This window comes from Thunnus maccoyii, chromosome 23 (genome assembly GCF_910596095.1).
Source record: "Thunnus maccoyii chromosome 23, fThuMac1.1, whole genome shotgun sequence".
In the NCBI taxonomy this organism is placed as follows: Eukaryota; Metazoa; Chordata; class Actinopteri; order Scombriformes; family Scombridae; genus Thunnus; species Thunnus maccoyii.
This window is the reverse complement of record NC_056555.1, coordinates 18,626,237-18,641,375: the sequence shown is the minus strand read 5'-3', so window position 1 is coordinate 18,641,375 and position 15,139 is coordinate 18,626,237. Positions and strand designations below refer to the sequence as shown.

The following is a 15,139-nucleotide window of genomic DNA, read 5'->3' as shown; positions in this document are numbered from 1 at the left end:
CAGACCATCTTCACTCCCAACATTTTTGCTTTTTATCGCTGCACTGTTGCATTTCATTTGACTTTTCTAAACGAATTCAACTGAGGAGGTGTGCAAGTCAGAACGTGATAAGACCTGGAAGGAGTTTGAACAGCGGGTTCTACGTCAGGTGTTTCATCCCACGAGCTGCTTTGATGACGGATGATCGGTGGAAATGCTTTGACAGAATATATTACACCGGGACTACCCAGTAAATCAGACGGTTGTCAGGGTTTCCTCCCTCTCAATGATGTAACACTATAAAATGCAGATGAAAAGGCGTCTGGTGTTTCCAGAACTCGCAGACTCGTGTTAGTATTTAACGTCACTATCTAAAAGTAAATGTTTTTCTATGTCCCTTATCCATCTACTGTCTGTGCACTCGGTGGTTTCATAGCTGTTATGTTACTCTTTTTAATGCTTTGTCCTCCAAAAAATTGTTTAGTGAAGGTGGTAAATTAAGTTAAGTCAAGAAAATTTCCCTCCCCTCGACATAATAATGTATCGCCTTTGATTAATTACCACAAAAACCTTTTTCACACTAGATATCCAGACCTGTCATGATAAGAAAAGTACAGGTGGTATTAATAACATTAACGATGGCTCAGCTCCATTCAAGTGTCCAAGGAAGCCATACTTCATGCACTACACCTGGGTCATGAATTTGAATAAAAGCTTAATGGGATCATTAATGTTATTAATTGCACTAGTGATTTTTCTGCTATGACATGTCAAAATGTCCGCTGTAAAAAATGTGTATTAATCTTTTTTTTTGGGGGGGGGGAGGTTTCTGGCATATCATTTGTGATTAATTTTGTTAACTAAATGACCATGTGAACAGTTGGCTTTTAACAGTGTAGTAGTGACTCTAAATGTTTTACTTCAAAACAGTGTGCTGATGTTTTCTTACATTAACAGAGGCTGTCATTCTATCAAGTGGATTCTTTTGTTTCCTAGTCTATTGTGTATCTTATGTACATTTTCCACTACTGAATGTATCTGCACTGTACAGACAGCAGGAGAAAGTTGGAATGAGAAATAGGGTATTTTGCTGGGTGGTAAGAAGATAACTCCCTCTACTGTTGTGTCTAAATGGCACGTTGCCTCGGTAAACACAACACAACACCAGAACATGCACAGACATAAAGACACTCGAGCTTCAAGGCATACGCTTGATAACAGGTAGGCCCTTCTCTTCTGCTGAAGCCGGTTTCAGGCTCCTTTGTTGGAAAGAAAGGCTTAAAGATCAAGGCTTCCTGCGTTTGGCAGTTTTGAGCCACATATTTATTCGATTTCAAGGGTTCAACTGCATTCCTGGGCTGTTTCACTGAGCTGTGTTTTCAATACTGCGTCGGCATGACCTTTTGATGTGTGACTTTCTGAGGCCTATGTGCAATTTTTCAAACAGCCATGGGGGGATAATCCTCCATATCTATCTAATATTCCAGCGAGTCTGTGTAAAGTGGAAAATGAAATCAATCCGCTGGTGTTTAAAATATTTCTTTAACAATCCCACTTCTGCCTAAATTACTACATAAATCCTCATATGTCTTGTTCTAATAAATCTTATTTGTTTTCATTTAGGGATAGCACATGTGCCAAGAACACCACTGAAGTTCAGTATTGAAATGGTTTCTTGCACAGCTCAGTTTGTGTTTGTGAAAATGAAGTTTGTCCTCTCCATGGTAAGAAATGAGAAGCAAAAAAATCGCCAAACAAAACAACTGGCGAGACTCAAGAACATCATCCCGTGAAGCCAACATTCCTGCGTCTGGGTCTTTCACGTTCCCTCCTGAAGACATAATATGTAACTTTTCCGCATATAAATGTCTAAAAACGACTAGACTTACGTGATATATTTTGTTGAGTTGTGTACTTACATTATCCAAACAATGTTCAAACCCCCAGATGTCCATAATTTTAATCAAGGTAATGGTCCGTTTCGTTCGGTTGCCTGTCAATGGCGTCCCCTTTTGCTATAACTTCTGGTCTTTCCCGTGTTTCCCCAGATGATACGTCTGACAGTGAGGAAGGAACTCGATGAACTGGGTAACTGGCCGCTCTGTTGTTTACTTGTGTTTGATTGCTCACTTGTGATGGAGCACTATTTATCATCGCAATTCGCTGCACGCTCTGTCGCTGAAGCCGTCCCTGTAAAGCGTCCATTAGCTAACGTTACTTGTGGCTATTTAATTAGAATGAAATGACATAACGTGAATCTAACTTTTAATACATTACCTCGTCTGTGAGCATGATTTCACCTCTCTTTTTTCTTCTTCTTCTGTCTGAGTCAGAGTGATTTTCATTGTTTAACAATGAAGACAACAACTCCCATGATCCCTAACTACTTGACAACATCATCAAACTCTTGTCTTTTGTGATTGTTTTGATCGAGAGACCTCGTGCGTTTAACTGAAACAAGAGGGGGGGAATTGTGTTTGTCATCATTCCTCAAGTGCAGGTTGGGTTACACATGTAAAAACCAGCTGGTCTGATAACGGCGATGCTTATCGGGGGGGGGGGGGGGGGGGGGGGGGGGTTTGAGTGAGATCTGTGGTGACATAACACGCAGAGGCAGAGCGTGAAACCTGTTGCACTGTAGACAGAATCAGTCTGTTGGTGTGCATTCACTCATACAAACATAACTGAGGCTTATTGTCCCTCGTGCAATAAAAACGGCAGAGTGAGCAGGGGAGTGCGGCTGCAGGCTGAGAACATGAAATGTCAGGTCAGATCTCAAACAGCACCGGTCTGCTTTTGAGCAAACGATAATTAATGGTAAACATTGTTGATTTAACTAAACCTGCTGGGGTGATACGTTTTGGCTCTATGTTCTGGCATTTTGAAAACATTCAACTGAGTGACTTGGTGGAGGTGCTACATGTAAAGGTCACACAGCGTGTAATGTGGTTAATTAAAGAGGACATTTTCTGCACATTTTCAGCTCTATATTTGTATTCTGGGGCTCTACTGGAATATCTTTGCTGATTTAAAGTAAAAAAAAACTCCTTATTTATCTTTTATGGCTCTTTAATGCAGCCCCACAGTTCAGGCCGTTTTAACTCCCGTCTCTTTAAGACCCCCCCCCCCCGTCCCAATCAGCATCGGTCAGCTTCCGGAAAGCTGCCCCTCGGGAGACTTCTGCCAGCTCCGGAGGCTACGTAAAGCAAACAGTAGTCGCAGGATTTTACTTCTTCTTCTCATAGTTTACTCAAAAATGGAAACTTCTCAAACAAGATGAAATCCAATCCGATATATGTGAGTGGACAATGCGAACAACCTTGGCAACAGGAGGGACGTTCGACACATCACAACAGTATAAACATAACAAAAAAGTCACAAAAAGCATGCCATCCTCTTTAAAGACAAGCTTAAAAAGGTTGTGTAACAGTAGAACATGTAGACGAGAGCCATAAAGTCCCACAACATCTAAAGTTCAGCTCACATTAGCCACCACCAGCTACTGGTCATACCAGACCAAGTGAGGTTGTAGCAGCAAAGCCCCTGAGTGTATTCAACTTTTTATTTGTAATGAGATTGTGTCATTCTTTATTTCAAGAGTTTAACAGTCTAACTTTCAAAAGATCCCTCTTAAAGGACATGAATTCTCCCACCACCGCAGGGACGTCAACGTTCACAAGAGTGAGAAACAGACATATCACGTGTGTACAGCAGTTTAAAATAGACAAGAGTGGGAAAAAAGGGGAGAGCAGGGTCTCTAAGTAATTCTACTTTAATGAATACAAACAGACAGGCTCCCAAATGCCTAATCATGCAGACTGGCCTGATTAGGGCTGACTCACAAATTCCCCACAGTCGTCAGCAAACACACAGGAATGTCCGACAAATAGGTTACACATTACACACACACACACACACACACACAAAATCACAACATACATTCCCTCGTTCCTCTAATCCACTACTTTCTTAGTGAACACCCCCTGCCGTGTCTGTTTGTGCTGTCAAAGTAGCAAGACGCCTGGCAGCTAAAGTACAGAAAGTTCCTCAACAACCACACACAACAGGGGAGGGGGGGGGGCTTATTTTAAAAAAAAAAAAAAAAAACGGAAGCATGAAACCGATTATCGCTTATCTCCGCATGCCTCCATTAACTATTAGGATTAAAATCCCAAACAGTAAATGTAAGCTGTGTGTCAGTTATCACAACACAAAACCAGTGTGTGGTAATGTGCTCAGCGTGAATGCTGGTGATGAGGAAGGAAAAGAGATGAAAGGCGGTTGTGACGTAAGCTCTCAAAAACGTGTAGATGAACTTAAATAATATAAAATTATCGAGGGGGGGAGGATGGATGGACTCGGAACAAAACAATGGCCTGAATCCAGGGTCAGGCAAGGACACGGCTATTCACTCTCACATTGTTTTGCGGCTGCAGTGAAAACAGTCAAAGTGGATTCGGTTAAATATTTACATGAGTTATGTTGCACATGAGTTTAAAAGGTTTATTCAGAGAGAGGCCTCAGAGCGTTTGACGGACGGATCAATCATTTCTGCTCTATTTAGGGGCTTATTTGAGAAGTTGACGCTAATACAATACTAGTTTATTGACACCCAACTTGTATGCCTTGGGACTTAAAGATTAACCAGGAAGAAGGCACTCAAGCAGTAGCAGAGAGGTGAGTAATGTCTCATGCAAACACTGACTCCACATGCCTCTCTGTTAGGAAACTATCTGCTTTTTACCGACGGCTCCGTTTTAGTGGCCGTCCATGCTGAAACTGACTATATTACCCTCAGTTGACCAGACTTTGGGGATAAAAAAAAAAAGGCTCACTTGCCATGGAGATCTGAGAGCCGTATTAAAGGGAGGAAAGCGGAGAGAGAGCGAGTCAGCCTGCAGGCAAACATGCAGGCTCGGTCTCACTTATTCACAAGATGTGAGCTCGTGACGTCAGCGCTCGCGGGGCAGCGCAGGTTTTGCATGACTCTGCATTTTTTATTGTGCATGCCGTACGAGGGAGGGGGGGGGAGCCCTTATTCTTCAGTGATAATCTACAGTTGGATAAAGTTCCTTAACTGCCATAACTAAAGAGCAGTGACCTGGATTAAAAAGACTTTGTGTGCAAATAGCAGCAAAACTCTAAAAAGGTAAATATCTAACAGAAAGGCCAAGCGGTGCCAAAAAAACAGACACTGCAGCTATAAATATCTAAATACTCCAAACAACTATGAGACCAAGACAAACAAAAATCAAAGGAATTTTTAGTGTCTGTCTTTGTCTGCTCTGAATTTCCTCTCAATGTTTTGCTCCTGAAATAAAAAAAATATGTAGACACAGATTCAGTTCGAGTTGCTGTGGACATTTTTAAACTCACATTTTTCTTGGTTTGACTCCTAGGAGCCACTGACAACAAACAAACCGCGACTGAATCTGTTCCAAACTTTTTAACTTTTTCATTCCACATGTGTTTAATGAAGGTGATACTGAACTTAATTTCAGCAAAAAACCTTGTACTGAACACTAATGCTTCTGCAAGAAAGGTAAAATGATGATAGGAAGTGCTGAGTCTTTGTAAATCTAACATGAACGACAGTGTGTGACTGTGTCTGTAAGGCATCTTTTACTTTATATCTAGTATGTTACAATGACGAGGAGACACTAGTGAACAGGTGAAAACTCTGCATCACAAACAGTTTAATGTTTCAGGAGCCCTTCTTAGTGTTTGGAGACGACACTGACACAAAATTTTGATGACATGACAAGAAAATCACTAAGATTAGACGTAGTGTTTTAGCCTGACAACAAATAAGGTGGTTATCTTTTGAAACATTTCAACAGAAGTGCTGCTACGATACTCGGGTTTCAGTAACAATATCATATGTAGTGAATATATTATTTTCCCAGAATATCAACTGAGAAATAGGAATGTCTTTGTTTGGTTAATCCGGTGAAATAAACACTTTACACATCAAGGTACCGGTTATTTCATCACATGAAGGCAAGAATCATTCAAATCAATCCAATATTTATTTGCAATATTGCCCACAGTGACATTTTGCAACCAGAGGTATTAAAATGATAGCTATCTTGGCATAAACAGTGTGAAAAGATCTCTGGTGGTATCATTTTTCATCATCAGACGATAGAGTCATATTGCTCAACCGTACTTTGAAGAACAAAAAACATGTTTTTCTACAAAAACCTTTTGGTTAATTCCATAAAATAAGCCAAACTTGTATAAAGTGTTCAATGCTGTCCAAACAACATTTTTGCATGCAACAACTTTGGCTTCATACAAAAGTCTATCAGGGACTATCAGATTCAACTTGTGGCACTTGACAGTTGTCTTTGGCTTGATACTGCACTCACATTTCAAACAGAACCAAGAGAGTATTGAGATTTAACATGCAGGTGTAGGTAAACTGACTAGCAGCTACCTGGCTAGTAGTTCAACTGATATTTCCTTCTCACAGCCTCTTTAACTCCAATCCAGTGATCTGATACCATCTGACAGCATAATGGACACTCACCTAGTCAGGGGTCACTTTAATGGGAGCTAAAATTTACGTAACATTCCTGACACGTAACACAAAACCACGTGCCACGGCCCATTACAAGGGTGCTGCGTGTTTTATGAGGTGCTAAGAGACCCCCAGGTACCGGTATGGAAAGGGTTTGAGCTGGTAACGACTTCATCTCAGAAAGCAGACAAGCAACACTTCCTCTTTCCTCCCTCTTTGGAATTCCCTCAACATTCACAGAATCGCTCCACCGGGAATTTTTTTTTTCTCCCCTGTTAGTCACCCCCTTTGAAACATTTCCAGTGACAGTGGCTCTTGAAAACAACCCAGAGTTCATTCCAATAAATCGACCGGACAAAATGTTCTTCTTCTTCTTCTTCTTCTTCTTGGGAACTTGTGCCTCTGGCTTGGGAAACTTCACTTTGAAGAACACGTGTTTTAATTAAAGAGTTTAGCATTCCTGTTGTTCAATCAACAAGAGAAAAGTAAGAAACAAAAACACCCTGCCTAAAAAGCTCATTGCTTACCTAAGCCCATGATAAAATCTCTGTGGTATTTACTGTGATGATGTGACCTTGTTTGGAGAAGGTTTTTACCAGCGAGTGAAACACGCACCCCATGCAAATTAACATTCTTGAATTCTTCTGCACAGCTGTGAACTGAGAGCCTAATTATATTTGATAACCAAACTACTTTCAGTATTTCACGGTGCTGATTCAAAAATTCATGATCATCGGTAAGTGACGGAGGTGCCGCAGCTATTTTGGATACATTTGTAAAAGGAGAAAGAGAGAGAAAATGTGACAGTAATTTACATTTTAATTAAATCCAACATTGAATTTTATCCAACTTTTTTTTTTCAGCTTATTATTCATTGCACAGTTAATTTTGTTCACCATACACACACACACACACACACACCGCATCTGATCTACAGCCAGTGTAATAAAACATGAAAAACCGCACTAACATACAACTTTTAAACAACTTAAGAAAGTGTTTAAAACAGCAAATAAAGCTTCAACTTTGCCACTAATGACAGAAATGATTACAAAGTTCATTTCTCACAAATCTGCAGCTGCTTTTGCTTTAAGATGCAACAAAAAAAACACACGTATTAGTGTTATTTTCCACTAAACAAGTGTCAAACCGTGTATTGTGTAAGGCCACTTTGGGTCAAAACTGGATCTAATGTTGTCTGGACTCTGTGCACTCTCAGCACGGCCCCTCTCAAAACATACAACTTCACCCTTGACTGAACTTCAGCTTCACCACAGAAGAAAATGGAGCAGAAAGAAATTTGAGCGCAAACAAGGCCGGGGTGTGTGTTGAATTCAAGGCATTGAAGGCTTATTAGTGGCAGAAAGAGCAGGTGAGAGTTAACGCCGAAACTCAACGATGTATACAGTTTATCTGGACTGACATAGAGCAACATGGATGTAAAAACTTCCAAAGTAAGATTGAGCTTTGATTTAGCAAAAAAAAAAAAAAAATCAGGAGAAAAAGGGATTTTCATACAATTAACTTGATGTTTATTAGATCTGGAACATTTTGTTAAAAAATAAATTGTCCGAAAGTTCATAAAAACAAACCACAGAGCCCACACACTTTGCCATTTAACATATCCCTTAACATCTATTTTTTTCACTTTTATTAACTTCTCAAGTGGTTTTAAAGTTAAAAAAATCATCTTATACCACACTGTGACTTATAATAGCTTGTTTTGTGCATCCAAGAGTCCAAAACCTGAAGACATCAGTCATATTAAACAAAGAAGAGACACTGAAACCACCAGATATTTGCCATTTCTGCTTGAAAAGTTATCAGCATAGTTGTCTTTAAATATACATTTCCACAAACTGTACCCTGACATATTTAGTATCTTTGTAAAATGTGGGATCTTCAATATAACTCAGCATAAAGTTCTGGCTGCACAGTGTGAGTTTGTAATGACTGGGGGTTACAGAGGTGAAGATACATTTGCATAACAACACAGAACATATCAACAAGCCTCTAGATTCATAAAGGATTGGGTTAAACAAGGACCCCACTTGTTCCCCTTGTCTGTCATGTTGTCATATCACCAGAGTGTTAACTGCCCGAGCGCTCGGCACAGTATCGCATGTTAAACCTGTTGACCTCTTCTGTGACGCTGCAGACAAATAGCTGAGAGGAGGAGGAGGGGGCCGGGCTCCACACACCCAGCAGCAGTAGCCTCTGTGGGGCCGCTCCAGCCCCGTCCACATGAAACAAAAAAACTTCACACTCCCTTTCTGGAGCGCCTGAACGCAGCGTTATAACTCACCGAGGTCATTAAACGCAGCACAACGAGCGACGTGAATCACTGTCAGACCTCATGGGGCACGCTTACATCACGACCCGGAACCTTTTCAGATGAACAAACCCGATCCCCGCAAAGATGCTCGACCTCTCTCCGCTCACGCTCGCCGGTTTCCACATTCCTCTGTTGCATAAGCACGTCGTGAGCGGGTCAAAGGTCAGCCTTCGCAACAATGCGCTACAGTCTGAGGCGGCGAGAGGGGTGAGAGAAAGGAGACACCTTCCTGGAGAGCAGGAGAGGTGGTATTGATTGATGCGGCGCAGAAGTGTCTTTTTCTCCAGTGAAGCAGCGAGCTTTTATCGGACCATTATAACCTCAACAGGCAGAAGATTGGGTTCCCCAGATGCTCTAAAATCCCGTTCAACAGCTATTATGCTGCACAGAACGAGCGGGGAGATAATCCCAGGCATCTCTATTCACACCTGTTCACTCATATTCACATCACAAAGAGAGCTTGTGTGAGGGAGGCTTCATTTGCATAGTTTGGTCTTCTTTATATGCAACAGGAGGAGAAAGAAAAACATTTGACGAGAGGAATATATATATATATATATATATATATATAAATCTGACGCGCCACCAGTTTGGGCATTTTTTTTAATGTTTCCAAAGCTCACAGGATATCAGCTCATCAGACCTGAGAGATAAAGCTCCTGTTATTAAAGTGGGATTAGAAAACTTGAGCTCTTGTTTAGTGAGAGTGGTTTAAGTTGGCTAAACATTTAAAAACGGTGAAGTGTGAGAACAAAAAAGTATCTCAGAGTTGAACAAGTCATCACTTACAGATCCAATGTGTCTAAACAGGAGGAAGAATAAACATTACATACATTTAATACAAGTTTTTGTATTGAAATGATTCATTGATTAGTGGATCAACAGACAGTTTCAGGCAAAAATACCAAACATTTACTGGTTTTAGCTTTTAAATGTGAGGATTTGCTGCTTTTTTTCTGGTTTATATGTTTGTACATTGAATATATTTATGGATTACTCAACAGTTCAACTGGGGACAGGCTCAGGGGCCGAACAGTTCAAGGGGCCCTTAAGCCAGATCCTCTGAGAGATTGAACTATTAACATTTCTTGTTGAAAAGTGCTTCTAAAAACATCTTCACATTGAAGATGTCACAACAAACACACCATCATGAACAGCGTGTAGTACAATACAAATAGCCCATCATCTAATAATTCACTATATTCTGACACGCAGACTAAACTATTAAACATAATGATGATGATTGTTGGCTGCAGCTCTGAGCTTTACATCGTTTTAAAAGCTGTTTTTCTTTGCCGCGGATTTCCGTTTTAGAGCGAAAGATGAAGACGGATGCAGGAAAAAGGAAAACAGAGCTATCTCAAATCATCACAGACAACTGCCAAAACAACATTTCCAACACCGTTCACGTCTATAATACTGAAAAACGGCGACTTTCACTGTTTCTGTTGTTCTGTGATGAGTCCCAGGAGATCACATTAGCTGGTAACTGCGTGACCCTGTTGACCTCTCGCATGATTCACACATGACACACAAAGCATTAAAGATAAACTGAAATTCCAAGTTAGTGGATGTTACTCATGAATAGAAAGTACCGCGGTTCTGAGTCTCATTCTAGTCAAAATAAATGAGACATAAAGAAACCTGGTTATTCATATCTCTGTTGACATTATAGTCCTCATACTCATCCATATTGAGCAAATCTGTACGCCTAATGTCAACAATCTGTCCTCTGCATTATCAATGTCAGACTTTCACTTTCATTTCGACCTATTATCACGTCCCGCTCATATTCCTACTTTTACAGTCTGTTATGTAACACGAGCGGATAAGGCGCCTGGCACACAAGGCGGAGAATGATCATAAACGTCCGAATACTTCAACTAGCATATTCTGGATATCTCGAGGTTTTGAAACCAGGATGTGATACTGTTATACTCCAAAAAACCTGATCCTAGTGGCGCTAGTGCTAGCGCCAAATGCTAATGCTAGCGAGCATGCAACAGTTCATCGATTAGTGGAGCAACAGAAAGTGAATCATTAACTGTTTTGATAATCAATTTGATAATCGAGTTTGCTCATTTTTAAAGCGACAGTGTGGAACGTTTCCCAGTTTCAGTCGCTCGTCTGTGAGGATTTGTTTGTTTTGAATATCTTTGGACTTTTGGACTGATGGTCAAACAAACCAGGCAATCTGAACATGTCACCTTGGACTTTAGGAAACTATGCCGGCCACTTTTATCACTGTTTTCAGATGTTTTAAGCATCAGATTAATGAATAGTCATAATAATTGTTAGCTGCAGCTGTAATAAACACTCTCACTGATGGGGAGCTGAGTCGTGAACATTGGGATCAGACACTTCCAGTTTTCACTCAAAAAAACCAACAAAAAAACAGCACACCACTTCATCAGATGACCTCCCACCTCCACCGATAATAGTCTGTTCACCCACTTTACTACATAATCAGCTGCCTATGGGCACGGTCTAACATATCTGGCACGGCTCGGAGTGCTGAAGCCCAGCATTACAGCCTGGCTTGTGACCAGTTTTCAAACGGCTTTGTTCGGCACTGCTGAGCACCTAATAACAGGATGTGGAGCGCCAACTGACAAACTGGTCAAACTCCAAGTTGTGCTGCCCCGAGGGCATCGAGCTCTGTGTGGCTTATCAGGAAGGAGGAAAAGGAATACCATCACCTTAATGAAAAAAACATGTATTCCGACAAATATGTGTACGATGGTTTTTAAAACGTATGCGAGTGCTCATAATCACAGTGCAAGCCTGACTCTCATCGCGTTGGCTGGCTGGCTTCATATCAGAGTTCCTGCATGTGTCTGAACCACAGGAATTAGGCAGGAGTGTGACATGATTTAAACTGAATAACAATGAACGCCCCAATACACACACACACACACACACACACACACACACACACACACACACACACACACACCTCCACCACCAGCACCAGCCGACAACCCTTCCCTCTCTCTCACCCTCCCCTTCGCCCCTCCCAACATCTGAGGGCTGCTTACATTTCTCTCGCTACAGAGGGGAGATTAAACCAGACACATGTATGGGAGGAATTTTGGAAAACAAGTGCTATTCTTTTTGATTTGAATTATTTATGGTTCTCCTGAGTTCGGGTAAGAGCACAGTAGATCCGTAACGAGTAAGAACACTTTTTCTACGTGGTCCCGAGATGTTAAAAAAAAAAAAAAAAAAAAAAGAAAGACAGCCAAGAAACATGAAACATATTTTCACAAAAGAGAAAAGAAAAATCTTTAAAACCAACTCACATCTGAACAAACTAACCCCCCAAAAAACGAACATCCGTATCAAGTATGACACTAAAATACAACAATAACAAACTGAAGGAAGCCTTTACTAATAATCTAACACCTCGCTCCAAAGATAACTCTGATCTGACCTCTAAACGTCTCTTCGGATTTGGATAATTTGGCATTTAATGTAAAAAAAAAGCAGATTTTGGAAGTCGACGTCTGCCCTGTTGTTACAGACATGCTGAGTATATGGACCACAGTTATCTGTGACCACAAGTGTTCTACAGCATGCCCACCAACTTTACTCCACTGATACACTGGCCAAGCAAGTGTTATCAGCCAATGTCATGTTGTTTTTGGTTTTTATAGAGCGCTTAATAGATTAGTTGACTGATTGATCGGTCAATCTGCAACTATTTTTTATAATAAACAGTCATTTATTTAGCATAAACGCCAAAGAAATCACTAATTTCAGCTTCTAGAGTGTAAAGATTTGCTGCTTTTCTTTGTTTTATATCATTGGACAGTAAAAACTTTTAGATTTGCACTGTTGGTTGGAAAAAAAAACTTAGTATATGGACAATAATACAGACTAATCAGCAGATTATCAAGTTAGTTACAACCCTAAAATATCCTGCTCAGTACATTTTAGTCTTGACTCTTTTTTTTTAACTGAATTTAGGGGATTTTTGTGTAAAAAGTTTGATCATGTTCAAATAAATCGATAAATTGTTTAATCTATTAGATGTCAACAACGATTAGGACTGCAACCGATGATTATTTTCATGATCAATTAATCATTTAGACTATGAAATGTTAAAAAAAAAAAAAGTTAAAAATAGCCACAGTGAGAACTTCAAATTGCTTGTTTTGTCTGCCTAACAGTCCAAAATGTCATATATAAACAGGAAAAACAGCAAATCTTTACATTTGAGAAGCTGGAATCATCATTTTACAGCATTTCAGCTTGAAAAGTTGATTATTCGATTATCAAAATAGTTGCAGTTTAATTTTCTGTGAATCGACTAATGGTTGCAGCTCTAATACTGATATGGGCTGGTCTGGCTTTGTTCTTCATGCCATTACTGAGGCGTTCCTGCTTTTCACATGCAACAAAAACACACACACACACACACACACAAAGAAACACTTGTCAGGTGGTCTTTGTAGAGGTTTTGACAGCTGCCTCCATCACAACATGGGCCTCCAGGTATCATCATCCCACTTCAGAGCAGCATCAAACACCAGTACAGTATAAACAACCATCCCAGCTTAGCCCTGAGACAAGAGGGGGGTAAGGGGGTGGGGAGGGGGTTTCATTTAAAGGGTCAAACATAACTGACTCACCTCATTAGATGGCATGCTGACAACACCTGTCGACCTCCTCTTTTCTCTCAACTTCCTCTTCTCAATCTGTCCTTTCCCCTTCCTGGCACTGGGACCGGTGCTCTTCTTCTCTTTGCCCTTACTGGGTGATGGGCTCTCCTTGTCACTGTCATTGCAAGCCATGGGGCTGGAGTCCGGGGAAGCGCAAAGCTGAGCCTTTTCCATCTGAGGCGGGGCCTTCTTCAGGTTGCCCCCAGGGGTGGCTGTGGCTGTGGGCGCAGCAGGGTGGGCAGGGTGGTGCGTTTCCTCCTCTGGTCTCTTAAGAGCCGTGCCGGAGGCGGACCGAACCACCGCGTAGGAGGAGGGGAGGCAGTTCCCAGTGGAGGCGCTCCGGTCCGGGTTGCCGTTGTTGTTGAGCTCGGTGCGGCCGCCGCCGGTGCTGTTTGCGTTAGTGGCACCGGTGGCTGCGGCAATGTCCCCGAGCATTTTAGCTCTCATTTTCTCCCTCTTGGCCTTCCATTCTTCCAAAAAGTCCGTCGTGGCATTTGACTTAAATCCGCCTGTGGCCATGATCCCTTTTTTTTTTTTTTTTTTTTTTGATAAGTTCCTCCTCGCACGCCAAGTTGTTGAAAATTAACTCAAGTTGAAGTTGATATGAACTTTCAGCTCTCGTCCTAATGGCACCGCATTCCTCAAGTGATTAACCCGGGTGCTGCTGACAGGTAGGGGGAAAATAAAGTCAGCCTCATGACAAACAAAACTTTAAACTGTCCTCACTTGCTCTTTTTTTTTCTCTCTCTCCTCCAATTCCCATAAATGTTTTCTTTAAGGACGCGGCTGTTACATAACGCCAATAAAAAAAAGAAAAATAGCACCAGGCTTTCAAAGTTTGCGGCGAGTTTATGACATGAAAGTTGCAAAGCACCGAGTCTCTCTGATGATTTCTTTCTCCAATAAAAAAAGTGAAAGTGTGCCAAAGTTGTCGAAAAAGACAGCAGAAGTATAAATACAGTTTAGAAACTCACCTGTGTGGAGCTGTTTTGTGTCGTTAAAGTGCTCTCCTCTCCTCGGTGAGACCAGGTGTGCCCTCGCGCGCGGGTCCGCTCGGATGAATGGCGTTGGTCTCGAGCGCTGAGAGCGGCCGCTGCGCTCGCTCTGCCCTCTGGCACACCGCCGGGTGAGCCCGACAACACACGAGCAGCTCCGACTCGACCCGAAGTGAAATCTGGAGCCCTGCCCGAGAATAAAGTCACTGTAATAGTCCTTTAATACCCCAACAGGGTCTTATAGTTTATCCGAGGTCATTTATGGTGTATTTTAACTGCATTATGTGATATTCTCATAAAGACTATGATCCAAATATGATCTTGTATTATAATATGTAGGCCTAATAGTATATATGACTTTATTTTGCTACAGTGTATTGTTTTATAATCCATTGTTGCTTTATAGTGACCTTATCAAATAGCATTTCCTTTGTTTTTCATCTTATTTCATCATGTCACCGTATCATTCCTGTAATAGTCTAATAGGAAGTTATACAATAGCCTATTCTCTATCTTTTACAGTATCAGAGTAAAGTTTAATAATGTGTGGAAAGGTGCAGTGGTGAAATGATTAGTTGATTATTTAATAGACTGGATGAAGAAATAATACAGTAATGAATGATAATTCAAAGAATCTATTGAT

General features: G+C 41.1%; 1 protein-coding gene across 2 annotated transcripts in view; it reads right to left on the bottom strand.

Moving 5' to 3' along the window:
• The window catches only part of pawr (PRKC, apoptosis, WT1, regulator), a 69,420-nt gene extending 54,733 nt beyond the window's left edge, over positions 1 to 14,687 (bottom strand). The window contains exons 1-2 of one of the 2 annotated variants that reach the window (XM_042403308.1): positions 14,476 to 14,687; positions 13,472 to 14,165 (exon numbers count right to left, since the gene is read on the bottom strand). In XM_042403308.1, coding sequence (XP_042259242.1) covers positions 13,472 to 14,020 — 549 coding nt within the window. In that variant the 5' untranslated portion in view covers positions 14,021 to 14,165; positions 14,476 to 14,687. The remainder of the gene's footprint in view (positions 1 to 13,471; positions 14,166 to 14,475) is intronic. The other variant, XM_042403307.1, reaches the window with a different exon arrangement.
• Positions 14,688 to 15,139: the final 452 nt, after the last annotated feature.